Raw genomic sequence first — 26,808 nt, 5'->3', positions numbered from 1 at the left:
TGTGGTTCATGGCAGACCAGCCCTTCTCCCACACAGTACGAGGAGCCAATTTCTTTTTTAAAAAAAACCATTCCTTGCGCTTGCCATTTTCCCTTCCTCCAAGAATCTCTGGGTGGCATCTTCACAGCACAGCAAAGATGCACAGGAGGTTAGCCTAAGATTTGCGTCTTGCTCTTCTCCCTCTCCCTCTGGCATCCTTTTGAATATCCAGGCCAGCCTTTGCCAACCTGGTGCCCTCCATCTGTTTTGGACTAGAGCTGCCCTCAGCCCCAGCCAACATCTGGAACCCTAAAACATCTGGAAGGCATCAAGTTGGTGAAGGCCAGTCTAGTAATAATTCAGCTGGCAGAACCTGAGATTCTTAATCTCAGGGTTGCGGGTTCAAGCACCACCTTGGGCAAAAGATTCCTGCAATTGCAAGGGGTTGGACTAGATGATCCTCAGGGATCCCTTCCAACTCTACAATTCTGTGATTCTGTCCTTTTCTTCCAGCACAAGAAGTTGGCCGAAGGGAACCTCTACGAGGAGGTCTCCTTGGCCAGCTACTCCGAGAACGACATCAGCAACTCCCTCAAGAACGGCATCCTTTATCTCGAGGACCCCATTGACCATGTGAGGCTCTTGCTTTTCCCCACAGCTCAGCGGCTCCCTCGCCCTGTGTCCCACCCCCCACCCCCCTCCATGGCTCTGACACTCTTTCCCCCTCCCTTTTGGCAGACGTGGAGCCCGCACTACTTTGTTCTGACCAGCAACAAGATCTATTACTCCGAGGAGACCTCCCGCTACCAGTCCAACGATGACGAGGAGGAGATGGAGCAGAAGGAGGTGCGTTTCTGGAGTGGTTTTTTATATATATTTATTAATTTTTCATGATAACAAAACATAAAAAACAACTAACATAACATATACAACCAACATAAACAACGAAAATAAAAACATAAAAATACACCATTCAATCTTATATTCCATATCTTTGTCAACTTTCCCTCCCTTTTACGTTTCTATATATCACTTACTTAGCACTTTCTAAATCTTAATAACATTCTATTTCTTAATTATCTATTCTAAATATTGCTCTTAATCCCCTTTCTATCAAAAATTTTCAAAACCTCATAATATAATTTTAGTCTTAAGAGCAAAATAACATCCTATCGTATATCTAAATCTTAACACATATTACATTAATCTAACTTACTTCTGCAACCTCCTTATACTTCCAGATCCTTTATTAAATATTACTAATCTTATAATTCTAAATAAGTTTCTGGAGTGTTGCGGAGGCACTTGGCTGTGAAGAAGGCAGTGGGGCACTCCCATTTTAACTGTGGCAGGGAGTTCCACAGTTTATAAGAGGTTTTCCTGTACTGGTCCAGTAAAACGCTTGCGCTGCGCAGACCAGAAGCAGTTCTCTTTGCAGAGCATTAAGCACAGCGGCTGGATTCTTGTTGTGGTAAAAACCTTGTAGCTTTGCAGCAGAAACGACCCACGGAAGCCCAACTTTCGAAGACAGCTTTATTGCAGAAAAATAACAGAAACACCTCCAGAGCTTTCAGACATGACTGCTCCACACCCCACAGGCAAACAAAACAAATGCTCTCTATATATACTGAGCATCTTAACAACTTAACGACTTAACAACTTAAATCACATGACCTTGCTAATTTGCCAGCGTCTTAGGTTTAAAGTCCTAACAGTTTATGCATTTCTATGTGTCCTGAACCTTCCAACGTTCAGCTTTGTTGCCCAGGAGTTCTAGTGAGCCTGAGCTTGGGGCAACCCATCCAGATGGGCGGGGTATTAATAAAATAATAATAATAATAATTAATAATTATCATCATCCAGCTGTAGGTAGGACTCTTCTTAGGTTTTTATTCTGACAGTCACAGTCAGCTCCTGTTTCATACGGGTGACACAAACTCTCCTGCCCGCACCCCCAATGTTTGTTGATATGCGTGCCTTTCCCCCCTGAAGATGCTTCAGCAAAGTCTGGAAAGGGCATGAGGATATTAAACCTGCTGTGGCTGCTTCTTGCTTCCCATTCTCCCACCCCCTCCTGCCCCTTTGCCACTGAACCCCCCTCCCACCACCTCCCCTTGACTTTCCTTTCCCCTCTCCCGCTGCCTTTGGGCTTTTTTAGGAGCTGAACAACAACGAGCTGCACTTCAGCGAGAAATGGTTCCACGGCAAGCTGGGCGGGGGACGCGACGGGCGGCAGATCGCCGAGAAGCTGCTCCACGAGTATTGCACCGAGACGGGCGGGAAAGACGGCACTTTTCTGGTGCGGGAGAGCGAGACCTTTGTGGGCGACTATACCCTCTCCTTCTGGTAGGTCGTGTCGCGAGGAAGAGCTCATCCCCAACCCCTGCCAGGGTGCGAAGCATGAGCTTGGAGCCCTCCACCTTGAGAGTCCTTCGCTCCTGTTCTACGACGTGCGAGGATGCTTAATCTGGCCAGACACCTTGAAAAGGAATGGCCCAAACGAAAGGCTAATAATAATAATAATAATAATTTTTAATTTATACACATACACCCCAAATCTGGCTGGTTTCTGCCAGCCACTCTGGGCAGCTCCCAACAGAATATTAAAAACATGATAAAACATCAAACATTAAAAAACTTCCCTAAAGAGGGCTGCCTTCAAATGTTTTCTAAAAGTCGGATAGTTGTTTATTTCCTTGACATCTGATGGGAGGGTGTTTCACAGGGTGGGTGCCACCACCGAGAAGGCCCTCTGCCTGGTTCCCTGTAACTTTGCTTCTCGCAGTGAGGGAACCGCCAGAAGGCCCTCGGTGCTGGACCTCAGTGTCTGGGCAGAACGATGGGGGTGGAGACGCTCCTTCAGGTATACAGGACCGAGGCCGTTTAGGGCTTTCAAGGTCAGCACCAACACTTTGAATTGTGCTCGGAAATGTACTGGGAGCCAATGTAGGTCTTTCAAGACTGAAGTTATATGGTCCCAGCAGCAGCCGCTCCCAGTCACCAGTCTAGCTGCTGCATTCTGGATTTGTTGTAGTTTCTGGGTCACGTAGAGCGCATTGCAGTAGTCCAAGCGGGAGATAACCAGAGCATGCACCACTCTGGTGAGACAGTCTGCAGGCAGGTAGGGTCTCAGCCTGGGTACCAGATGGAGCCGGTAGACAGCTGCCATGGACACAGAATTGACCTGCGCCTCCATGGACAGCTGTGAGTCCAAAATGACCCCCAGGCTGCACACCTGGTCCTTCACAATCAGAATGGTAGGGGTAGAAGGCCCCCCCAAAGGCCATCTAGTCCAACCCCCTGCAATGCAGGAATCTCAGCTAGAGCGTCCGGGGCAGGTGGCCATCCAACCTCTGCTTAAAAACCTCCAAGGAAGGAAAGCCCACCGCTTCCCAAGGGAGACTGTTCCGCTGTCAAACAGCTCTTACTGTCAGAAAGCTCTTCCTAATGTTTAGTCAGAATCTTCTTTCTTCGAGCTTCAAGCCCTTGATTTGGGTCATACCCTCTGGAGCTGCAGAAGCACAAACATAAGAAGAGCACTTGCTGGATCAGGCCAGTGGCCCATCTTTTCCTGCATCCGATTCTCTCAGAGGTCAACCAGATGATTCATCTGGGAAGGCTGAAAGCAGGACCTAGGAGCAACATTGCTCTCCTCTCCAGTGGTTTCCAGGATCTGGTCTTCGGTAGCCTCGGTGCCTCCAGCTGTGGAGGAAGAGCTCTTCTGAGACCCTTCTATGTGTGCCTCCTCCACGAGAGGTCCAGAGGGTCGCTACATAAGAACGGAGCCTTTTCTGCAGTGGCTCCCCGTTTGCGGAATGCATATCTTTAGGTTCACCCTTTATTTTAATGTATGTATGTGGGGGGCTTTCTTTGATGCTGGTGGTTGTTAATTACATTTCTATACTGCCCTCCATTTGACAATCACAGGGAGGTTTACAATATAAAAACACAAAAATACATAACATAATAAGAGAAGAAAACAATGACCACACCCTCCCACAGTTTAAAAAGCCATAGATATTTTTAATTAGCCAAAGGCAAATTGGTTGTTTGTTTGTAAGTTGTTTTGCATTGCCCAGGACAAGCTAAAGCCACTAACAAATTTAATAAAAAAAAATGAATGAAGAATCCCAATTTAGGTTGGTGGCCATCACTGCTTCCTGTGGAAGAGAGTTCCATACTTTAACTTTGCACCGTGTAAATAATTTCTGGCCCCTCCTCTCGCCCTTCCTTCCGCAGGCGTTCCGGCCGTGTTCAGCATTGCCGCATTCACTCCCGGCAGGAAGCCGGCGCCACGAAGTTCTACTTGACGGACAACCTGGTCTTCGACAGCCTCTACAGCCTCATCTGCCACTACCGCGAGGTGCCCCTGCGCTGCAACGAGTTCGAGATGCGCCTGACGGACCCCGTGCCGCAACCCAACGCCCACGAGAGCAAGGAGTGAGAAGCCCCATCCCTTCTTCCCTCTTCCTCTCCTCTAACCCCGGAGACACACGTCAACAGCCCTGATTGGGCAGAATTTGCTGTGGGCCTTGGGTGAAGGTTTTATAGGTGGATGCAGGGCAGGGGAGCACCCTGGGTGCAAACGCCACCAACAAGCGGGTGCTGAACTGGGAGCCCTACAGGTGTTGGGGGAGCCCCATTGCACGGGGGCCCGACCCTTGAGTTGGTGACGTCCTTAGAGGCGCATGGTCCGTGAGAGAGGGGCCTCTGAACTGATTTCCAGTTTCAAAAGTCAGCCCATAGCTCAGCGGAAGAGAGTCTTGCCTTGCAAGCAGGAGGTTGCGAGTTCAGTCCCTGCTGGCATCTGCCTGAAATTCTAGAGGGCTGCTGCCAACCAGTGTTGGCGAAACTGAGGTAGATGGGCCAACAGTCGGTATAAGTCCTGTGTACCAATGAGCATGTGCAGAGAGCATGACTTGCACCACTGTGTAGTGCATGGGTAGGCAACCTAAGGCCCGGGGGCTGGATGCGGCCCAATCGCCTTCTCAATCCGGCCCACGGACAGTCCAGGAATCAGCCTGTTTTTACATGAGCAGAATGTGTCTTTTTATTTAAAATGCATCTCTGGGTTATTTGTGGGGCATAGGAATTCGTTCATTTCTTTTTCTTCCCCCTGCTGAAAAAGTTTGCTGACCCCTGGTGTAGTGATAGCCAGGCTCCATGCATCTCGGCTAACAGACCTGGAAGGCAACCCCCCCCCCCAAAAAAAAATATTTTCTGAACAAGATAAAGCAGTATGGAAATTAAAAACGAGTGAAAATCTTTACTTCCAGAGAAGCCTGGGTTCCGTCTCCTCCTCCTTTTAAATTTGGGGGTGTTCCGAAAGGGGAGCAAAGGGGGACCCAGCTCAGGACTGCCCCCCAGCCCCCTTTCTTCACCTGCCTCCCAGAGCAACCGATCAGGCGCACACCTGGCGGAGGCTGTCCTGATGGAGCTGCATCTTCTCTCTCCGCCAGGTGGTACCATGCCAACCTCACCCGCCTGCAGGCGGAACACATGCTGATGAGGGTCCCGCGGGATGGAGCCTTCCTGGTGCGCAAGCGCAGCGAGCCCAACTCCTACGCCATCTCCTTCCGGTGAGCCTCTCCGTCCCCTGGATGCAGCGAGAGGGGGGAACGCACGCGCATAAACCTGCAGGAGAAAGTGCGCATGTGTGTCTCTGCGTGTGCATGGTGTTATGTTTTGGGTCTGGGAGCCACTGAGGCTAAAGTCGCAGGGAAAGGGATAAGCAATCCACAAAATTCGTACTGGACTGCAATATAAGCTTGGTTAACTCCTGGCTTTGAAGATTGCGTTTACTCTTCTTCTTTTTTTAATGATATTTATTAAATTTTCCATTTTAACAATCCAATACAAACCACATTAAAACATTCCAAATTATCATACAATCGAAAAAGCTGAATACTCAATGCCAAATTGCATATCTTTTTTGGGTGACTTCCCATGCTCTGAAGTTCAGGAAGTGATGATCTAATATTGTACTGCATTCCTTAATTAGTCAAATAGTCCCAGGAAACATTTCCGATGTTGACCCTTCATTCATTTTTAACAGCCTCTGAGTTTGTATAACAAGCGGGTTAGTCCTTTGTAGTTTGGTGTGAACTATTTTAATTAAGATTGCGTTTACTCTTCAGCTTTTTCTTCTCCCAAAGGTGTCCCGCAAAGCAGCGGGTACGAATTTTTCTTCGGGGTTTACTCCCGAATGAGCGTAGCCGCAAGGCAGCAGAGGTTTAGGGTTCAGAGGTTTCCCTTTCCTAGATGGGCCCCCTTCCCAGGTGGACGAGCCCCCTTCTGCCCCTCGTGTAAACAGGTTTTGTTAACAAGGTGCGAAGAGCAACCTGTTTATTTCCAGTGAAGAAACTCGCTCATTGATTTATTTATTTTTGGATGGCGCCCTGTACGCCTCCTCCTTCCGGCAACTCCTGCAGCCAAGATTGGTGCCAAACATCTTGCTCTGCTTTCCTTTGGACCAAGAGGGGGTCTTGTCGTCGGGGCAGCCCAGGACCTCCATGCACACTGCCCAGGCTTGCGCCCCGGGGAGCTCACTTCCAGGCTGCTAATGCTGCAGAAACAATGCAGGAAGCAGCATTTACGAGTTACTGGTCTCTGCAGCCACAGCAGGCGCTGTGATTCTCCAGCGGTTTGACTTCACCCCCCGGAGGCGCACTCCATCGTCTCTCGAGACAGACGGACGCCAGCAGCAAGTGAAGATCGGCCTGGAAATGTAGGGATAGTGTCCGAAGAGTGCTGCAGGACCAAGTGGGGTGTCTAATGTTTGTGGAAAGAAATCCCCTCCCGCAAAAGGAAGTCCTTTTCCATCTCCACTCCAGACACTGATCTTGTTGAGATCCCTGCATTGCAGGGGGGTTGGACTAGATGGCCCTTGGGTCCCCTTCCAACTCTGTGATTCTGTGATACCCCACTGCCCCTTTTCAGACAGACGGTCGCCAGAAATTGCTTCAAACACACCCCATGCAGAGTTTAGTAGCCTGACTGCTGAGCTACTCCTGTTTAGAACCTTCTCTGTATTTTGATGCTCACCTGCCTTCCTCTGCATTTGAAACCTGCTGTTTCCCACCCTGAGCTCTGTGGGTTGTGGAACCATCCCAACCCCTCTGTTTTTCTGGGCTCCTCTGGCTGCAGGGCGGAAGGCAAGATCAAGCACTGCCGGATCCAGCAGGAGGGTCGACTTTTCATGCTGGGCAGCTCGGCGGAGTTCGAGAGCCTCCTCGACCTGGTCAGCTACTACGAGAAGCACCCGCTGTACCGCAAGATGAAGCTGCGCTACCCGATCAATGAGGAGACGCTGGAGAAGATGGGCACAGCGGTGAGGGGGCGCTGCCCTGGTTTGCAACCTCTAAGACAGCCGTCGCCCCCAACCTGGTGCCTTTCAGGTGTTTTGGACTACAACTCCCATCAGCCCTTGGGAGTTGGTAGTCCAAAACACCCGAAAGGTGCCTGGCTGGGGGCAAAAGGTGCTTTAGAAGATCTGGAAATCCCCTTAATGGAGCCCCTTGGGGGACAAACAGATCTCAACGGTCCCCTTGTCCAAGGGCTGCTCACATTTCCACACGGGGAAGATTTCCTTTGCAGGATGTGCCCCTCTTGTTTTCTCCTGACTACTGTCCCCCCAAAACACGGGGAATATTCAGGGTGGGCAGGAGGGGAGTGTGCCAAATTTCCTGAGTTTTCCTTCCATGCAGCAACTGGGATTTTCTCCGATAGGACACCCCCCGGGAGAAGCTCTCCATGCCTGCCCGTTGGGTGCCTTCAGGGCAAAGAGGCTCCCTTCTGCCTGGCCGCTCCGACAGAAATTTCTGGGGCTTTTGGTGACTTCTCAATGGGGGGAGGAGCTGAGGCAGCAGCCATCTGGGAGCAGAGAGGAGTTGGACCAGATGACTGTTTGGGTCCTCTTCCAAATCTACAATTCTGTGATTCTGTGCTGCCTCCTCTCTCCTGCAGGAGCTGGACTACGGAGCTCTGTACGAGGTGCGGACCCCTCACTTCTACGTGGAAGCCAACAAGATGCCCACAGCCAGGGTAAGTGAGCAAGAAAGGCCCTTGGGATGCTCTCTGCTCTTGGTTTGTTTCTAATTCTGAAGATCTCCATATCCCTCCTTTGCATTCTCACATCCAGAAACAAATTAGGGAAATGCAGACGGAGGCCGCACGTAAAATCAGTTAAAATGAAAGAGCCATTCCCCGTATTCCCTGAACCAAGAAGACTCATTTATTTCCCAGCAGCTTTTGCAACTTTCAGCCTGGATTTTTCTGTTGGCACAGAGTATTTATTCTCACAACTCCCTAGTCCTCATGGTCTCGGTGGAATAATCTGGATTGGACAAACGTTAGGGCAGTCACAAAGTATACTCTGGGCAACACAAAATTATTTGTGGCTGATAAATTACAGGGCGGGCAGAGAAAAACAACCAAATAATGGACAACTCACCAATTCCAAACAACATGTTTGCAAGCTTTCCTCTGCAGTCATAAAACTAAAATCTCGTCTAAAGCACACATACAACATTTTACTTGCTATTTATGTTATTAGTTAAGTTAACTTGTTTCCGCCACAGGGCATAACAAAAACCACGGCAGTAAAGATCCATCTACTTATGAAATTTAGACATGCATGTTTCCAACACTGTCAGTGATTTCAGACACAATCCAGAACATGTGATTCTGGGAAGCTGTGTGTGAACCTTAGACGACAGGTGTGTCTTGCAGCCGCTGTTTTCCTTGTGGTTTCTAGATCACCAGGATCAAGTGAAAGGCGAGGGCTGGTATCAGCTGGAATCTAAGCATTGCCAAGGCTTTCCACAAAGAAAGCTTGAGATTCTGCTCCAGGGCTCAAATTCTGCCATTCATTCCCTGCCACATCCAATGTTAGCAAACTGTGTCTGGACCACAGAAAGTTGCAAAAGATGCACTCCAATATCTTTTAAAACCCCAACATGGGAAGTGAAATAAATAGTGCAGAACTCACAAGGTTTGGGCGGACGTAATCCACAGGTTTGTTTGCTCGTTTGCAGTTTGCAGACGGTGAGCTCTTAATTTTGAGACTGCTGCTTTCAGCAGAAATGTGGTGATAATTTCTCTTGTTTGCATCTTAGTGCACAGTGAAGGCCTTGTATGACTACAAAGCCCAGCGGGAAGATGAGCTTTCGTTCTGCAAACAAGCCATTATTCACAACGTTGACAAGCAGGATGGCGGATGGTGAGTCCTGTAGTTCAGGGCTTTTTTTTTTCCTTCTAGAAAAAGAAGCGCTGGAACTTTTGCTGATGACCCTTGAGGTCGCTTCCAACTCTACAGTTCTATGATTCTATTCTGCTCCCTCATTCCCTGGCTGGGGGATCCCATCATGGAATCTCCTCCAGCCCCGTGTAAGAGGAGGCAGAGACAGGAGAGAGAAATCTTTTTTCTGGCACACTTTGTGCATGGTGTTGACAAGGCAGGTGTCTCTGTGTGTGAGTGTGATGGTGTCTTTCTTAACTGCTCCTTTTCCCATATCCCCAGCTCTCCCCTCGCCATAGCAAGCGGTGCCAGCCCCCCAATGCCCCCCAAGTCAGTCTGTTTTCCTTGTTCCTGTTACCCTCTCTAGGTGGCGAGGAGACTACGGGGGCAAGAAGCAGCTCTGGTTCCCTGCCAACTACGTGGAGGAGATCATGAGCACCTCTGTGCCGGAGCAGGATGAAGCCGTGAGTTCGGACCCCTCTGAATTAACCCTTTCTCTGCTGCCATTTATGATGCCCTCTTACTGGTATTGAGAGGGAGACAGCTCTGCCTTCCTTCCTTCCTTCCTTCCTTCCTTCCTTCCTTCCTTCCTTCCTTCCTTCCTCCCTTCCCTCCCTCCCTCCCTCCCTCCCTCTGAGCTCCCCCAGTTCCCATCTGGACACCCAGCTCCCCAGTGTCGGCCCCCTTTACAGACCCACTCCCAGATTATTATTATTATTATTATTATTTATTCAATTTATACACAGCCCTATACCTGGAGATCTCAGGGTGGTTCACAAACAAGACCACAACATATAAAATCAAACTAAAAACAATAACCCAATTAAAAAAAACACTCAAAAGAGCCACATTCTTAAAGGGTATAGGATGACAACCACATCAATCAAAGGCCTGATTAGAAAGGAATGCCTAAAGGTGTATAATGAAGGCACCAGGCAAACTTCCCTGGGGAGAGCATTCCACAGACGGGGAGCCACTGCAGAGAAGACCCTGTTTTTGTGTTGCCACCCTCCGGACCTCTTGAGGAGGAGGCACATGAAGAAGGGCCTCAGAAGATGATTTCAGGGTCTGGGTAGGTTCATATGGAAAGAGGCAGTGCTTGAGGTCTTGTGACCCTCAGCCGTTTAAGGCTTTATAGGTCAAAACCAGCACTTTGAATTGGGGCCAGAAACTAATTGGTAGCCAGTGCAGTTGCATAAGGAGTTGCATCTCATTGCTGGGAGGGGGCCATTTGAATGGGGAGAACCCCACATGATGGTAAACTCTGCCATTTTAGGGGATGAAACCTAATTTTTGCAAATTTCTTCAGCTGGGGGGGGGGTGTATGTCTTAAAAATATGTATTTGCAATTTTACACATGTTTTATTTACCAAGCAAAACTAAATTACATTAACTTAACCAAAATATCTTTTGAATTCCCAGGCCATCTTGCAACTTTTTAGCACCCCTTATTTGGGGAATTTGAAATTTGGAAAAATTTGACACACCTTAAAATTGTGATGGGTTTCGTGGAATATGAGGCTTATCAATGGCTCCTAGCTCCCTGATTAAGATGCAAGGCCAATGAGTTTCCTGATCCACCGTTACGCTGCTAGAATCTGCAACTAGGGCTTGGATCAATTGAACTGATGGATCAATTGAAGTCTGCAGTCTGTGTTTGTTTAGCCAACCTGATGCCCATTGATTGTGGGGAGGGGTGGTTAAAAGTTAAATGAATGCCCTGTGGTTACTTTTGTGTTTGGGGAGTGTAGCAAGAGAAACGTAGGGATTGGGATCTCGAGGTACTGCAGACCCCTGTCTTTTGTTGGTTAACCACCACCCCTTTAAAAACAAGACTAATAAATGAAACCCTGATTTCTCCCCCATCCCCTCTCTCTCTTTTCTCTTGCTCAGTCCGTGGAGAACAGCCCTCTGGGAAACTTCCTGAAAGGTTTTGTTGATGTCCCTTCCTGCCACGTAGGTAAGTGTCTGAAGTAGCAGGCGCTGGGAAAAGGCAGGGTTATCAATGCACTCCCTCCCTGGGGGAGAAGGACCGAGTTTGAATCCAAACAGGACAGTATCCTGGAATACAGCCTTCCCTGGGCATGAATCCTAGCGCTACCTGTTTGTAGTGGCGCTGTGGTCTAAACCACTGAGCCTCCTGGGCTTGCCGATCAGAAGGTCGGCGGTTTGAATCTCCACAACAGAGTGAGCTCCTGTTGCTCTGTCCCAGATTTTGCCAACCTAGCAGTTTGAAAGCACACCAGTGCAAGTAGATAAATAGGTACTGCTGTGGCAGGAAGATAAACAGTGTTTCTGTGTGCTCTGATTTTCGTAACGGTGTTCCATTGCGCCAGAAGCGGTTTAGTCCTGCTGGCCACCTGACCCAGAAAGCTCTCTGTGGACAAACTCCGGCTCCCTCGGCCTGAAAGTGAGATGAGCGCTACAACCCCATAGTAGCCTTTGGCTGGACGTAACCGTCCAGGGGTCCTTTACAGGGAACCAGGCAGAGGGCCTTCTTGGTAGTGGCACCCACCCTGTGGAATGCCCTCCCACCAGAGGTCAAAGAGAACAACAACTACCAGACCTTTAGAAGGCATCTCAAGGCAGCCCTGTTTAGGGAAGCTTTTAATGTTTGATTTCTGTATTTAATGTTTTGTTGGAAGCCGCCCAGAGTGGCTGGGGGAACCCGGCCAGATGGGCGGGGTATGAATAATAAATTATTATTATTATTATTATTATTATTATTATTATTATTATTATTATTACCTTTACCTGCATTTTATAAAAAAAATTGCCTACCGCTTGATTTTAGAAAACCTCAAAGCGGTTTGCAAAAGGAGTAAGGCCCTGAGGTTATTAGTTAAGGGAATTTAAACATGCAAAAGGATTGCTTTTAATCCGCTAGGAGCAAATGAGGGCAAAACACCCGGCCCTCACTCCCAGTTGCTGCTTGGAAGCTGCCCTTTGGAGACCTTGAAGCAAATGTGGAGGTTGGGTCATTCTCCTTTCGCCATCTCCCTGGGACAAGCCCAGCCTGCCCATTCTCAACGGCAAGCCAAATTGGCTGCGTTCCCTTGGAAACTGGAAGGCGCACGAGTCAAACTGAACTGGGACTGGGGAGCCTCAGTGGGAATGTTCCAGGAAATCGTGGTGGCGTTTGTGGGGTTTCCACCCATCGGGGGCAATGAAGAGGGAGCCTGTCGACACATGTGGCAGCATCTTCAGTGGCTTGTTTTCATAGAATCGTGGAACTGTAGAGTTAGTTGGAAAGGGACCGTCTGGTCCAAGCCCCCTTCAACAGGAGAGCAGGAACTGCCGCTTGCCCTGCGTGCTCCTCCACGGAGCATTCCTGCGTTGAGAGCCTCTTCCAGTAAAGCCAACCCCTCTGGTGTCCTTGTAGTTATCTCCAAAGACGGGAGGAGCTCCAAACCATTTGTCTTCACCATCCATTCCCAGCAGATGACCCACCCATCCCAGTCGCTGGACGTTGCGACAGACACGCAGGAGGAGCTCAACGACTGGGTGGCCAAGATCCGGGAGGCCACACAGAACGCAGATGCCAGGGTGAGTCTTCCACGAACACTTTTTCCTTTTGTGCCATGGCTTTGAAAGCCGGAAGACATTGTAAGCCTGATGACAGAGACAGGGTTGGTTTTTGCTGATCCACAAGACACTCTAGAAACCTTTCCAGAGTGAATAATAATAATAATAATAATAATAATAATAATAATAATAATAATAATTTCTTATTTCTACCCCGTCCATCTGGCTGGGTTTCCCCAGCCACTCTGGGTGGCTTCCAACAGAAGGTTAAAAATATATTAAAACATCAGTCATTAAAAACTTCCCTAAACAGGGATAAATGATTGCAATGAGTGGACAGTTCCCAGAGCCTTGTGTTGGGGCCATTATTATTATTATTATTATTATTATTATTATTATTATTATTATTATTAGTATATGCTGCCCGTCTGACTGGGTTGCCCCAGCCACTCAACAAAATATTAAAATACAAAAAACCCCAAACATTAAAAACTTCCCTATGCGGGGCTGCCTTCAGATGTCTTCTAAAAGTCAGATAGGTGTTTATCTCCTTGGCATCTGCTGGGAGGGTGTTCCACAGGGTGGGCACCACCACCGAGAAGGCCCTCTGCCTGTGTAAGGGGGAGGGAGTACAGAGTACCCCCCCCATCATCAAGAGTAGCTCCGGGCTCAGGCAGGATGAAAGAGCCCAGACTCCACAGACGGGAAGAGAGTGAAAGGGACCAGGGGGAGAGGGAAAACATGGAAAGCAGACCCTTTCCGCCGGTTCCAGAATTACGAAGGAGGAGGAAAGGAAAGAGATTCAGTGTCCCGCGCCTTATATGTTGGGGGCGTTCACGCCGAGGGGCACTTCCGGATTCTGGATCGGACTGAGAAGACATGTTTCTGCACCTCCTTCACTGTACATATCAGCACTAATAAACACGTTATGGAAAAGTAACCTGAGGAGCGTCGTTACTCGAGAGTAGTCACCAGAAACCTTTGACAGCCTGGTTCCCTGTAATACCACTTTTTGCAGTGAACAAATTTTTTTTTTTTTTTTTAGCAGGTGCCAAAAATTGTGCATGCCTGATATCAACAGGTTTCAAAGTGTTGGTGCTGCCCCATAAATGCTGAATGGGTGTTTTGTGACATTTATAAGAGTGCCAGTTCCGCCAAATGTTATAGATTAGTTGTACTGTTGTAAGCCGGCTCGCTCTATTTCACGAAAGTAATTATTCATATAGATGGATCAAAACGAAGAGATGCTCCGTGGAGTTTCTTCTGACCTTTTATGCCCTTTGTGTATCCTGTGCAGATGCAGGAGGGGAAGATCATGGAGCGGAGGAAGAAGATTGCCCTCGAGCTCTCCGAGCTGGTCGTTTACTGCCGCCCGGTGCCTTTTGACGAAGAGAGTGAGTCCTCTCCACCTCCCATCCAGTCCCACGTGGAAGAACAAATAGGGGGCAGACAGGCCCCGGGGGAACCTCTTGATCCACCAAACTCCTGTCTCTGGGTGCCTGCTTCCTTCCCTGCCTGGTGCCGGGATACCCCTGAAGACCATCTTGGCCTTTGAGCCAAGAGTAGTTCAACAGGTGCCCAAAATGAGCTTGAAACTCCCCAGTATCTGGCTTTTCATTCATTCAATCAATCAATCAATCAATGGAGAGTCTAAGGTAATATTCAGACTATTTGTCCTTCTAGTCTCAGGCACAGAGTGGCATTCCCACAGCACCCGCCACCCAATAATTTTTCCAGGGAAACAACCGTAGATGTTGGAACCTGAGATCTCCTGCTTGCAGAACTTGTGTTCTGAGACTGAACTAGGGGACCATCTTTCTGAACCCTGATGGTTATGTTTTGAGTGTCACAGGCAGCCCATGGCTCTTGTCCCTGTGGCAGCCACAGAACGGGGAAAGGCCTGAGCTCCGTGCCAGACCCAAGACTGTGCATTCTGAAAGCCGGCAAATAGTCCTGTCTCCGGTCACCCTCTCTGCATCACTGTGACACTTTTAATAGTAATAATTTTATTATTCATACCCCGCGCATTTGGCTGGGTTTCCCCAGCCGCTCTTCTGGGTGGCTCCTGGCAGAATAGTAAAAACACCCAACATTAAAACTTTTCCCTAAACAGGGAAGTTTTCTGAACCTCTTGTCGTTTGGGTGTCCCTTGCTCACGTGTTTCCCAAACCCCGCTTGGACGGGGGAATCTCTTCTCCCTTTCCAGAGATCGGCACAGAGAAAGCCTGTTACAGGGACATGTCTTCCTTCCCGGAGACCAAGGCGGAGAAGTATGCCAACCGCGGGAAGGGCAAAAAGTTCCTCCAGTACAACCGCCGGCAGCTGAGCCGCATCTACCCCAAGGGGCAGCGCCTGGACTCCTCCAACTATGACCCGCTGCCCATGTGGATCTGCGGGAGCCAGCTGGTGGCCCTCAACTTCCAGACCCCCGGTAGGTCGGCCTCCCTTCCTTACAGCAGCTGCGAGCAATTACTGCTCTCTTCTTTTTCCCCCTTTCCCTTTCATTGCAAGCTTTATTGACATTTTTAAAGAAACAGTTGCCAAACATGAAGTGTTGTCTTCCAGGACAAATGCGCATACGGGTGTTAAGTGTGTTGTCATCCACACGGCATCAAATAATAATAATAATAATAATAATAATAATAATAATAATAATAAAATTATTTATACCCCGCCCATCTGGCCGGGTCTCCCCAGCCACTTTGGGCGGCTTCCAACAGAAAAATAAAACACAGTAATCTATTAAACATTAAAAGCCTCCCTGAACAGGGCTGCCTTCAGATGTCTTCTAAAAGTCTGGTAGTTGTTTTCCTCTTTGACATCTGTTGGGAGGGCGTTGCACAGGGCAGGCGCCACCATTGAGAAGGCCCTCTGCCTAGTTCCCTTCAACTTGGCTTCTCGCAATGAGGGAACCACCAAAAGGCCCTCGGTGCTGGACCTCAGTGTCCGGGCAGAATGATGGAGGTGGAGACGCTCCTTCAGGTATACTGGACCGAGGCCATTTAGGGCTTTAAAGGTCATCCACACGGCATCAAAACTTGGAAGCTCTTCTCCACTGCAGATTAAGCTCACGTCCTAGACCAGGGGTTGTCAACCTGGTCCCTACCGCCCACTAGGGGGTGTTTCAGGATTCTAGGTGGGAAGTAGGGGGTTCTATGGCACAAGCTGAATCCTCCTTCCATTGAGCACTGGGGGGCAGCAGGGGCGGAGGAAGGGGGTGCGGCGGGGGTGGACTGCCCCGGGTGTGTTCGCTGAGGGGGGGTGACATTTGGTGCGCCGCCTGCCTACGACTCCCAAGCCTACTCTGAGCCGTCAGAAGAAGGGAACTGTGCCGTTTTGCCGGCGGCATTCCCCCCTTCCACCTTCGTTTTGACAGCTGGGGGAGGCTTGGGAGTTGCAGGCAGGTGGCATGCCGAATGTCCGCCATCGGCGGCTCACTCCGCCTCCTGCTGCAGGGCGCGCACGCCTCTCTGTGTACCCGAGCGGCTATCCTGTGCCTGGGAGGGCACCCTCCATGCCCCGCCCCCCTCGGGAGCATGCCCCGCCACTGGTGGGCGGTAAGGAAATTTTACCATCAAGAAAGATGCATTAGTGGGCGGTTGGTCTAAAAAGGTTGACTACCCCTGTCCTAGAGCGTTTTCTGACGCAGCCGATATATTTGCAGGTTTCCTCAACCACTTCCTGCCTCCAGGGTGGGGCATCTCAGGAGCAGGGGCCAAATGTGGGTCTTGGGACTCCAGGCCAGGCCACGCCCCCTTTCCTATGCCACACACCCCTCATACGTGCCAAGTTCCTCTCTAAAAAATAAGGGGCCAGGCCGGAAGTAGCATACCGGAAGTGGCGCTGCCGCCATTTTGGAACTGGGCTTTGGAATCAGTGACTTCTGATGCTGCTGTGCCCAGTTCCAAAATGGCCGCCGCACCAGAATAAACTGGGGGAAAACAAAAAAATCCGTTTTTTCGGCTGGGGACAGCCGGAAAAACGGGGGTTTCCCAGGGAATATGGGAGACTTGGCAGTTATGCACCCCCTTTCCATAGTCCACACCCCTCATCGGCCCTGATCACTGATCTAGGGACTGATCTACGAAACCCAAGGACCCACGTTTGGGTCCTGCGTTGAGACCATTCCCACCACAATCCATGTCCATGGAACATCCTTGAGCCGCGGTCCATTTATTTTCCTGTATTATATTTCACATTAACACTTACATGTGCCACGTTACGCCCAGGAGAGACCCCCAAAGTGCCTCCCTTTAGTCATGGCTGAGCGCTACTGTCACGGCCTGTCCCAGATAAGGCAGGAGCGCACACACACACACCTGATCGTTATCTCTTTATTGGCAAAATAAACACCCCATAAATCACGGCTCCCCTCTCTGGGGTCACGCCCTTGGCCCTTTGCCACATACTCCTCAGAGCCCTGACATCTCGGTGGCTCTGCAGCTGCAGTTTGGCCCCCCTGCGCTTTCTCAACCGTCCCACTGTGGCCCCGTGGCACGTCCTGCAACGCTGTGTCCTTCCCCTCCTTGCTCTGACTCTCTCTGCTTCCAGACAAGCCTATGCAGCTGAACCAGTCGCTCTTCATGCTGGGGGGCCGCAGCGGGTACGTGCTGCAGCCGGACATCATGCGGGACGAGCTCTTTGACCCCTTCGACAAGAGCAGCCTGAAGCACGTGGAGCCGATCACCGTTCAGCTGCAGGCAAGTGAGAAGAGGAAGAGGAGGAGGAGGAGGAGAATGGGGTAGTCCAGCTCCAGCTCCTGCCCAGTGCTTTTCAGGGGGGGGGGGAACTGTGCCGTTCCTTCTCCTTTGCATATGCTTCCGAATGTCACTAGCTGGAAACCGCAGGAGGGGAGAGTGCAGCTCTTCCACTCGGACCCCGCTTGCGAGTTTCTCGCAAAGCACATCAGGTTGGCCAATGTGAGAATGGGGAGCTGGACTAGACAGGCCCCTTTGGCCTGATCCAGCAGGCCCCTCTTGCATTCTGACGTCTTACCCTTTCCACCTAGCTCAATGCCTTTCTCCTCCCCACAGATCCTGGGGGCCCGGCACCTCCCCAAGAACGGACGCAGCATCGTTTGCCCCTTTGTGGAGGTGGAGGTCTGTGGCTCCGAGTTCGACAACAGCAAAAACAAGACCGATGTCGTAGGTGAGAAGGCCGGTCTCCTCAGATGTGGTTGAGACAGACAGACAGACAAATTACTGGCCTTCCTCTTCCCGCAAAGCAAAACTAGAGCTCCAGGTCCCTCTCACGACCGGGGGCTTCCCCCCTCCCACCCGATCATAGCATGTGTATCTTCTGAGACATTTCCTACAGTCTCGTGGCTTTGCATAGTTCCTAGTTTCCCAGAGGTGGGGTAAGCAACGGCCCATTCATTATTAAGGTTACAGCAAAATCAGGTTAAAAACCTCCACGGAAAGAGAGCCTGCTACTTTCTAGGGGAATTTGTTCCCCTGCCATCAGAAAGTTCTCCCTAATTTTGAGTCGGAATCTTCTTTCTTGTAACTTGAAGCCATTGGTTTGCGTCCTGCCCTGCGGAGGAGGAGAAATCATGCTTGCTCCATTTTCCATATGACATCCCATCCTATATTGGAAGATGGCTATCATATCTCGTCTCAGTCTCCTCTTTTGCAGGCTAAACATACGCAGCTTCTTCAACCCTTCCTCATAAGGCTTGGCTTCTAGACCCTCTATCTCCTTGGTCGCCCTCCTCTGCACACCTTCCAGCTTGTCGATATCCTCTTTAAATTGTGCTGCCCAGAATTGGACACAGGACTCCAGGTGGGCTTCAGGGATCTTGGCTAACTCACAATCTCCTTGTTTCATTTTGATTTTCTCCTCCTCCGCTTCCAGCTGACAACGGCCTCAATGCGGTTTGGCTCCTCAAGCAGTTTGTATTTGACATCAACAACCCCGAGTTTGCCTTTCTGCGCTTTGTGGTCTACGAGGAGGACATGTTCAGCGACCCAAACTTCTTGGCTCAAGCCACCTTCCCTGTTAAGGGCCTCAAAACAGGTACGGGCTGAAACTCTGCCCCCCTGCTTCTTTTCCCACACTGATTCATGGCCTCTCTCCCCATGATCCAATAGGGCACATTCTCTGCCCCGGTCCCACTATGGAAATGGAATGGAGTGGCCCAGTGGGTCTTCCTTGGAAGCCGATATTTTTATATTAACAGTATTGTTGTTGTTGTTTTTGTTACGAATGAAGAAAAGGCTAAGGCAGGGTCCCCCAAACTCAGGTCTCTGGCCGTTTTGGGACTACAATTCCCATCATCCCTGACCGCCGATCCTGGCGATGGGAGTTGTAGTCCAAAAACAGCTGGACAACCCAAGTTTGGGAAACTCTGGGCTAAGGAGTAAACTCTACACAAATCCAGAGAGGAGCCCCTAAGACGGTTGGAAGGTGTCTTGTACGCCTCCTTCCGGCAACGCCTGCAGACCAGCTGGTGCCAAATTTATTGCTCCGCTTTCACTTGCATTCAGCTGTGGTCTCTGCCTGCAGGTTACAGGTCGGTGCCCCTCAAGAACAGCTACAGCGAGGACCTCGAACTCGCTTCCTTGCTGATCCACATTGAAATTGTCAATGCCAAGGTAAGCAAGATGCAGGTGGGCATCTAAGGCCCCGTGCAATGGGTTGCCCATGCTTAAAAGCAAGAGTTTGTAATTCTGCATGGACCCTCTTAGCTTTGACCTTAGCGTCAATATACTTAGAGAATGGAGCTGCATTTACTGACAAAATGTGGTTGTGGTTCTCTCAGGGTTTCAAGTGAAAATGCATTTAAGAAGTGTCATATTTTTTCCTTGGTTTCCCTTGATTTCCTTGTTGTATCTTTTGGGGTTTGTTTTGTGTGTGTGTGTAAAACTTTTATTAAATTTTCTAAAAAAATTCCTTCAGTAGCACCTTAAAGACCAACTAAGTTTATATTTTTGTATGAGCTTTCGTGTGCATGCACACTTCTTCAGATACACTAGAAACAGAAGTGTCAGACCCTTATGTATATACAGAGGGTGGGGGGTGGGTGATGGGCTGATGGGAGTGGTAAACCTGTAGATGGATGTTAATGGCTGCTGATGGCTGCAATTAGTCCTGGGCTGAGGTGCTAAAGAAAGCTTGATCATGCATAATGAGATAAGAATCCGATGTCTCTATTCATCCCAGGTGCTTCCATGGTTTTAAGCTTGGTAATGATTTCCAATTCAGCAACTTCCCTTTCCAGTCTGTTCCTGAAATTTTTCTGTAATAAAACAGCTGCTTTGAGATCTTGTATAGAATGTCCTGGGAGATTGAAGTGTTCTCCTACTGGTTTTTCAGTCTTATGGTTCCTGATGTCAGATTTATGTCCATTTATCCTTTGGCGTACGGTAGGGTTTGGCCTGTTTGTCCAATATAGAGAGCTGAAGGGCACCGTTGGCATTTGATGGCATACACAATGTTAGAGGATGAGCAATTAAATAGTCCTGAGATGGTATGTTGGATGTTGTTGGGGTCAGTAATGATGTTGTCCGGGTGTATGTGGCAGCAAAGTTGGCATCTGGGTTTATTGCAGGCTCAGCCCAGGACTAATTGAGGACTAACCTCAGCCCAGGACTAATTGCAGCCATCAGCAGCCATTAACATCCATCTACAGGTTTACCACTCCCATCAGCCCATCTCCCATTCCCACCCACCCTCTGTATATATACAGGGTCTGACACTTCTGTTTCTAGTGTATCTGAAGAAGTGTGCATGCACACGAAAGCTCATACCAAAATATAAACTTAGTTGGTCTTTAAGGTGCTACTGAAGGAATTTTTTTATTTTGCTTCGACTCAGACCAACACGGCTACCTACCTGTAATTAAATTTTCTGTTTTGCAATTTAGAATTTTCATTTAAACAACCTTAAAATGTCAGTGACTTCCCTTCTTCTCTTTCCATGGTCCATTTTGCAAATCATAAACCCCTGCATATTTTACATAGACTAAACCATTCAGCAATCCATTCTTACATCCATCTAAACTTGTTTACACTGCTGAATTTATCTTAATGCCGCCAACATTTTCAAGTGTACACAATTTCCCCCCCATAGATTCAGTAAACATTTTCCAATCTTCTCTAAATGTATGCTCTTCTTGTTCTCTTATTCTATATGTTAGGTCCACAAGCTGCGCATATTCCACCAGTTTAGGTTGCCATTCTTCTTTAGTGGGGACCTCGCTCGTTTTCCATTTTGGGGCTAACAGAACACGGGCTGCAATAGTGGCATACATAAATAACTTCTTTAAACCTGTTCTATCTTTTGTAAACCGGTCTGAGGGTTTTCGCAATCAAGTGGTCTATAAGTGTTATGAAATAATAATAATAATAATAGTCCAACCCCCTGTGATAAACGCAAGCTGGCACCTTGGAAGCTGCAAGGCCGGCGTGGTCGCCTCCCTCTGGGGCTCAGGGCTTTGCCCCCTACAGCAGTTCTTCTGTGTGTTGCAGGAAGAAGATGACGAGAACCTCTACTCCTCCATCCAGCAATTGCGCGACCGTGCCAATGAACTCTCCAACCAGGTGTCTGGCTTCGAGCACAGCAACAACAGCGACTCTCGCTACCAGCAGCGCCTGGACGAGCTGCGAGCGGCTCAGGAGCGCCTCATGGAGCTGACGGAAGTGCGCAACAGGAAGTGAGTGGGCGCCATTCGGCTCTCCCTTCTGTTCCTTCCGCCCATCCTTGGTTTTCAATTTATTTAATTTAAAATCTGCCAGCTGTCCAAACTCTTGTATAATCTCTAATACTTTAGGTATACTATTTTCAGGATCTTGAACTGTCAAAACTAGATCATCAGCAAAGGCTTTGAGTTTGTATTGCTTCTTTCCGACTTTCTGCCCCTGTGACCTCCTCATTCCTAATCCTATCTAACAGAACTTCCAAAACTGCAATGAATAACAAAGGAGAGAGTGGGCATCCTTGTCTAGTTAGTTCCTTTTTCTATTCCAATATCCTCTGAAACTACCCCATTCACAATAATCTTAGCTTTTTGTTCTGCATATATAGCTGTCAAATCATTAATGAACTCCCTCCCGACTTCCATCTTCTCAAAATTACGTAACATAAATCTCCAAGAAATATTATCGAAGGCTTTATCGGCATCAATCAAAATTAAAGTTGCACTAGTATTCTTCTTTACTTCCAGCATTTCTAAAATATCCACAAGATTTCTAATGTTGTCTTTCAGATGTCTGCTGGGCAGGAACCCTGCCTGATCTTTATGAATCTGGTCTCTTAATATTCTTTTTAATCTTGATGCCAAAATACCTGCCGCCCATCCTTGGCCTAGCCAGCTCCCCTGTCACAGCCTCCCTGGTCTGTCCTCTTCCCTGATATGAAGCAGCTCCGCTGCTGCTCTTCCTATGGGTGATGTGGGGACTGCCCCCCTTCTCCTAAAGAGCGCTGGATTTACGTATAAGCTAAAGAAGCTATAGCTTAGGGCCCCACTCTCTTGGGGGGGGCAAAAAAATTAAAGGGGGAAAACTATTGATAGTATTTCAGTTCAATAATTACTTTGATAAAATACATATTTCGTTATGGGCAAATGGCTTTAGATATTAGGTCCATAAATTACCATATAGCATATATTCAACACCAAAAAAAGGCGACAATTTGTTGTTGGCAAAGAACAGCTGGACAGACAAAGGGCCCCATTACCTTCAGTAGCTTAGGACCTCATCAAACCTCAATCCGGTCCTGCTCCTGAACCTTCCCAAGAACAGGAGGACAATATCGATTTAGAACAGTGGTTTGCAGAAGGGCACAGTTCAGAGGCTGCAGAGGGCAGCAGCTGGGAATTATTGAAAGAAGGATAGCAGGAAGAAGAAGAAGAAACACCAGGGGAGAGACAGCCGAAAGACTCGGAGTCCTTGGAAAGCATTCCTGACCACCCCCCTCACAGAACCAGGCAGGCATTGAGGGTACTGGAACAGAATGCTCCGAGGCAGAAAGCTCAGATTAACCGACGCAGGAGTGACATTGAATAGGGGAGACGTAGTGGGGTGGGACTTTACTTGGAGCAACGCCATTTTTAGAGAAGGCTGCATTCCTTCATCGTGCTTTGTGAATTATTGAATAAACTAGTATCATTAAGCCCGTTAAATTAACGGGTGCTAGAACATATGTTACTACTTGTAAGTTAAGCAGACCCAGCTAAACTCGGGCTTAGGCACGTTTCAGCAGTAATCTTTCCTAACTTCTCTAACACAGATGAAGTTTGGGTCCGTCCATCCCCCAAACACACACCCCAGACCTATTAGTCCCCCTTTAATCCTAACCTCCCTCCCCCCCAAGTCTGAAAGTTATCCCCCAAGATCACAAATATGGTTTCTTTGTAAAAGGATCCTCCCTCCCAAAACCTATAGGCCTCTTTTAAATCGTCTACCAGAAGTAACCCCACAAAAAAACCCCACTTTCCTCATGGACTTCTCCTTAAATAATAATAATAATAATAAATAAATAAATAAATAAATAAATAAATTAAATTAAAACAAAGGCGGCTTCATTCTACGCTCCTCTGTGTCTACATGGCGTCATCTTCCACGGTGCACTTTCCTCCTAATCTTAGCGCCTCTAATTGCATCTGGTCCCCTGGACCCTCTTCTCCACCCCCACCCCCGGGAAATAAACCTTGCAGCGTAAGCGCCCCCTGAATAAACACTGAATAAAATAAAGCCATGCATGTGCTCTCCCTCCAAGCTGTGCCCGCTTCGGGCAACCCGTCTCCCCCGCTGGGCTAGGGCTCTTAGCAGGGCCGCCCTCACAACTCGGCGGAGGTTTATCCTCCTCCTCCTCCTCCTCCTCCTCACCTGAGGAGAAGGAAGAGGCCTCTGCTGCTGCCTCCCGCAGCGCGCCTCAGGTAAGCGCGCCGCCCCTCGCTCTCCCACCTCGCCGCCCCCGCGTCACTCCGCCGCAGCTCCCACTAGAACGGCCGCTAGAACGTATGTGAGAGGAGCAGCGGGGTCGTGGCCTTCCCTCCCTCTCTGCGCTCGGCTGTGGGGCGCGCCGGGAACGCAAGTAAACAAACTCGCTCTCCCGTCGTGCCCCGCGGCCGAGCACAGAGAGGGAGGGAAGGCCACGGCCCCGCCGCTCCTCTCACGGGCCAGGGAGGGTTGTCAGGAGGAGGCGGCGGCAGACCAAGATGGCGGCATCGGGCTCCGGGGCCGTGGCGGCTGCGGGAGCCGGACCGGGCTCCTCCTCCTCATCTTGCTGCTGGTCGCTGGGGGGGGGAGCATAGGAGGGGGGGAAACCCGCCCCGTCCTGCCCAGTGGGGATTTGAATCCAGGACTCCTGGGTCCCAGTCCAGCACTCTGTAACCGCAATGCCACCTGCTCTCTATATAAGTTCTCAAGGAGAGGCCCCCCAGCCCCACTTGGACTCCAATCATGCTCTTTGTTTTTCCCAACGCAGGTTGATGGAGAAGAAAAAGCGAGACCGGCAGCTGGCCAACAAGCGGAACTGAAGCAAGGCCAGCATCCCTGGCTCACCCGTGCCGCTGGGGGGCCTGGAGGCTGCCTCTTCCTTCTCCCTACCAAGCTCCCAAATGGCCTTTCTTACCAGCCACTGCCCAGACAGTTCTCTGCTGCCCAAGTCCCAGCTGGCTGGCTTCCTGGCACCAGGGGCGGAGGCTGATGTGGGCCACAGCAAGAGCGCCCCCCCAGGGGGGATGGGAAGCAGGAATCTGAGCGGACTGACCACCTGCGGGGATGGAGACCCTGCAAGTTTTTGCAGGGCCCATTACGGACGTCGGACATGGGCCTTGTCGAAAAGTTTTGCTTAATTTTAACCCATAGCGGAGGAGCTGGGCTTTTTATTACTTTTAATTTAATCAACCCCCCCCCCCCCGCTTAATCCTGGCCATTTTATGGTCACAGCTTGGAAGAGGTCTCTGGCGTCACTTTGCAGGACAGTTCCCACACCTAACCCCACACATTGCAAACCTGCAGAGGCCGAAAAGCTAGAGTAGTAGGAACCCGGGACAGAGGAAATCACCGCTGGATGCAGAGGACTTGCAAAGGGAAGCTGAGAAAAATAGATCCAGTGAGGTGATAGTTAGACATCAAAGGTTACCGAGTGGGAGGATCATTTGGTGGGGGCAGGAACAAGATGCACCACCCCCCAGAGAGTCTGCTGTGAATACAGATGTGCCTCACAGCGAGTTCCCTCCTCTCCATCCTTAAGCACAAAGTTCTCCGACCGCAAACCTTGCTGTTACGATGGCTGCACTCTTGTCTCGGAGGCAGCGAGCGGTGCTCCTGAGGGGAGAGTACAGCTCTTGCGCTCGAATCCTGCTTGTGGGTTTCAAATAAGGGGCATCTATCTGGCTGGCCACCGTGAGAATGGAATGCTGGACCAGATGGGCCCTTGGCCTGATCCTGCAGGCTCTCCATGCGTTCTTACGCTGCTTGATCCGGACTAGATCTTGTTTATTTGGAGGGGGCTTATTCCTGTTAAGCGTGTGCAGGATATGGCAGCCGTGGTATATTTATTTATTTATTGCTGGAAGGGAGAAAGTCCCCTTTGGTCGAGAACATCCCTCAGCGTTTCTTCTTGTTGCAAAGCGTAGGCTCTGTCCTGCCGCAGCGGCTGCATCGTGGACACCAGGAAGGGAGTTGGCCCAGGGACTGCGGCCATCGATTGTGGCTTTGCACCCTCTGGCCTTGATAGCCTGGCTTCCTTGTTATAGTGTCTTCAAACGGAAGTAGGGAAAGGACCTGCAGGCGTTGGGGGGGGAAGCAAGCCCTGAGAAATGTTGTTTGTTTGAGGAGGGACCTCTGAATTCGCCACTGTTTTCACTTTAGCTGCCGGCAGGCTCCTGTAATTTCTATCTTTCGCCAGGGGCTCTAATGGGAACAGCTTAGCACACCACAGGGCAAGCCATGGTAGGCACAGGCAGGTGGTAGGAGACCCCCCCACCCTACCCCCAGCTGTCTCTTTTACATCCATACTGACCGAGAGAGAGAGAGAGGAGCTATGGAGCATGTCAGTAAATCATAGTACAGGTACTGCTCCACATTTTTGGTGGTGGATTGAATTGAAAACTTCCCTTCCTCTGTTCTGAAGGAGTCCCCAAACCAGAGCTTTCCAAACTTTTTACGTCGGTGGCACACTTTTTAAACATGCACCATTTTGTGACACAGGAATTCACTTTTACTAGCAAGCCAAAGGTTAAACTAACCCCTTTCCAGCCCCAGGAGCAGTCGTGCGACATCTACATCCGTGTTTAGGGAAGTTTTTAATACGTATTTGAAGATTTATTCTGGTTTTAGTCCTCTGCTGGGAGCTGCCCAGAGTGGGTGGGGAGACCCGGCCCCGGATGGGCAGGGTATAAAGAATAAAATTATTATTATTATTAATATTATTATTATTATTATTAATTACTACACACTGCAGCCAGCACACTAACGTGTCGTGACACACCGTTTGGAAAGCTCTGCCATAAACGTTTGCATTTTGAGAATCTGTTTCAGAGATGTCCAATGTCTTGTCCCTGGGCCCTTAGCAGGATAGCAAGCCAAGGTGTCACCTTTCACCTTAGTGAGTTCTTCCTTCTTTCCCAGGGAAAGAATCCCAGGGATTCTGCAGTAGAATCACGTACACCGATGAAGCCAACCCCAACAGTTGTGTCCTTCCTACTGAATGCAGAATTTGGGCCATTTTAGCAGCATAACCCAGATGCTGGGAGGAATTATGGCAAAAGTCTGCACGCACTGGAATTGAGCCCACGAGCAAGTGACTCCCCCCAAATCATTGTGGCTTATACCGGCAGCTCCCAACTCACAGGCTTCATGGGAACACAGAAAGCTCCTGCTGCTACTCTGAGGCCGGCTCGAGTGATGAGGTGGTCTTAGGAGAGGTTCTGGCAAAGTTTTATTGATGGGGAAAGTTGGCCTATATACAGAAATGAAAAACTTTGGACAGAAAGCAAAGTCCAAATGTACCAGGTAGTGAAGTAAGTCCGAATTGGCAGAGTAAGTTTGCAAAAAGGGCTGAAGCCACAGGGAAATTGCTGCTGCCCAAACCAGGTTGAGAGGGGTGGGACATGTTTG

General features: G+C 49.4%; 1 protein-coding gene across 1 annotated transcript in view; it reads left to right on the top strand.

Annotated features, from left to right (window-relative positions):
- Positions 1 to 26,113, top strand: part of LOC118089856 (1-phosphatidylinositol 4,5-bisphosphate phosphodiesterase gamma-1) — a 72,570-nt gene extending 46,457 nt beyond the window's left edge. Inside the window, exons 13-31 of the mRNA XM_035124907.3 lie at positions 493 to 612; positions 718 to 825; positions 2,138 to 2,325; positions 4,219 to 4,419; positions 5,439 to 5,558; positions 7,126 to 7,309; positions 7,945 to 8,022; positions 9,096 to 9,199; positions 9,585 to 9,681; positions 11,111 to 11,177; positions 12,600 to 12,763; positions 14,040 to 14,136; positions 14,949 to 15,173; positions 17,294 to 17,442; positions 17,776 to 17,890; positions 18,596 to 18,757; positions 19,247 to 19,335; positions 21,211 to 21,395; positions 24,170 to 26,113. Coding sequence (XP_034980798.2) covers positions 493 to 612; positions 718 to 825; positions 2,138 to 2,325; positions 4,219 to 4,419; positions 5,439 to 5,558; positions 7,126 to 7,309; positions 7,945 to 8,022; positions 9,096 to 9,199; positions 9,585 to 9,681; positions 11,111 to 11,177; positions 12,600 to 12,763; positions 14,040 to 14,136; positions 14,949 to 15,173; positions 17,294 to 17,442; positions 17,776 to 17,890; positions 18,596 to 18,757; positions 19,247 to 19,335; positions 21,211 to 21,395; positions 24,170 to 24,221 — 2,505 coding nt within the window. The 3' untranslated portion in view covers positions 24,222 to 26,113. The remainder of the gene's footprint in view (positions 1 to 492; positions 613 to 717; positions 826 to 2,137; positions 2,326 to 4,218; positions 4,420 to 5,438; positions 5,559 to 7,125; positions 7,310 to 7,944; positions 8,023 to 9,095; positions 9,200 to 9,584; positions 9,682 to 11,110; positions 11,178 to 12,599; positions 12,764 to 14,039; positions 14,137 to 14,948; positions 15,174 to 17,293; positions 17,443 to 17,775; positions 17,891 to 18,595; positions 18,758 to 19,246; positions 19,336 to 21,210; positions 21,396 to 24,169) is intronic.
- The last annotated feature ends 695 nt before the right edge of the window (positions 26,114 to 26,808 follow it).

This window comes from Zootoca vivipara, chromosome 8 (assembly GCF_965207765.1).
Source record: "Zootoca vivipara chromosome 8, rZooViv2.hap1.1, whole genome shotgun sequence".
Taxonomy (NCBI): domain Eukaryota; kingdom Metazoa; phylum Chordata; class Lepidosauria; order Squamata; family Lacertidae; genus Zootoca; species Zootoca vivipara.
Note: the sequence above shows the minus strand (reverse complement) of the source record. Positions and strands in the feature narration are given on the sequence as shown.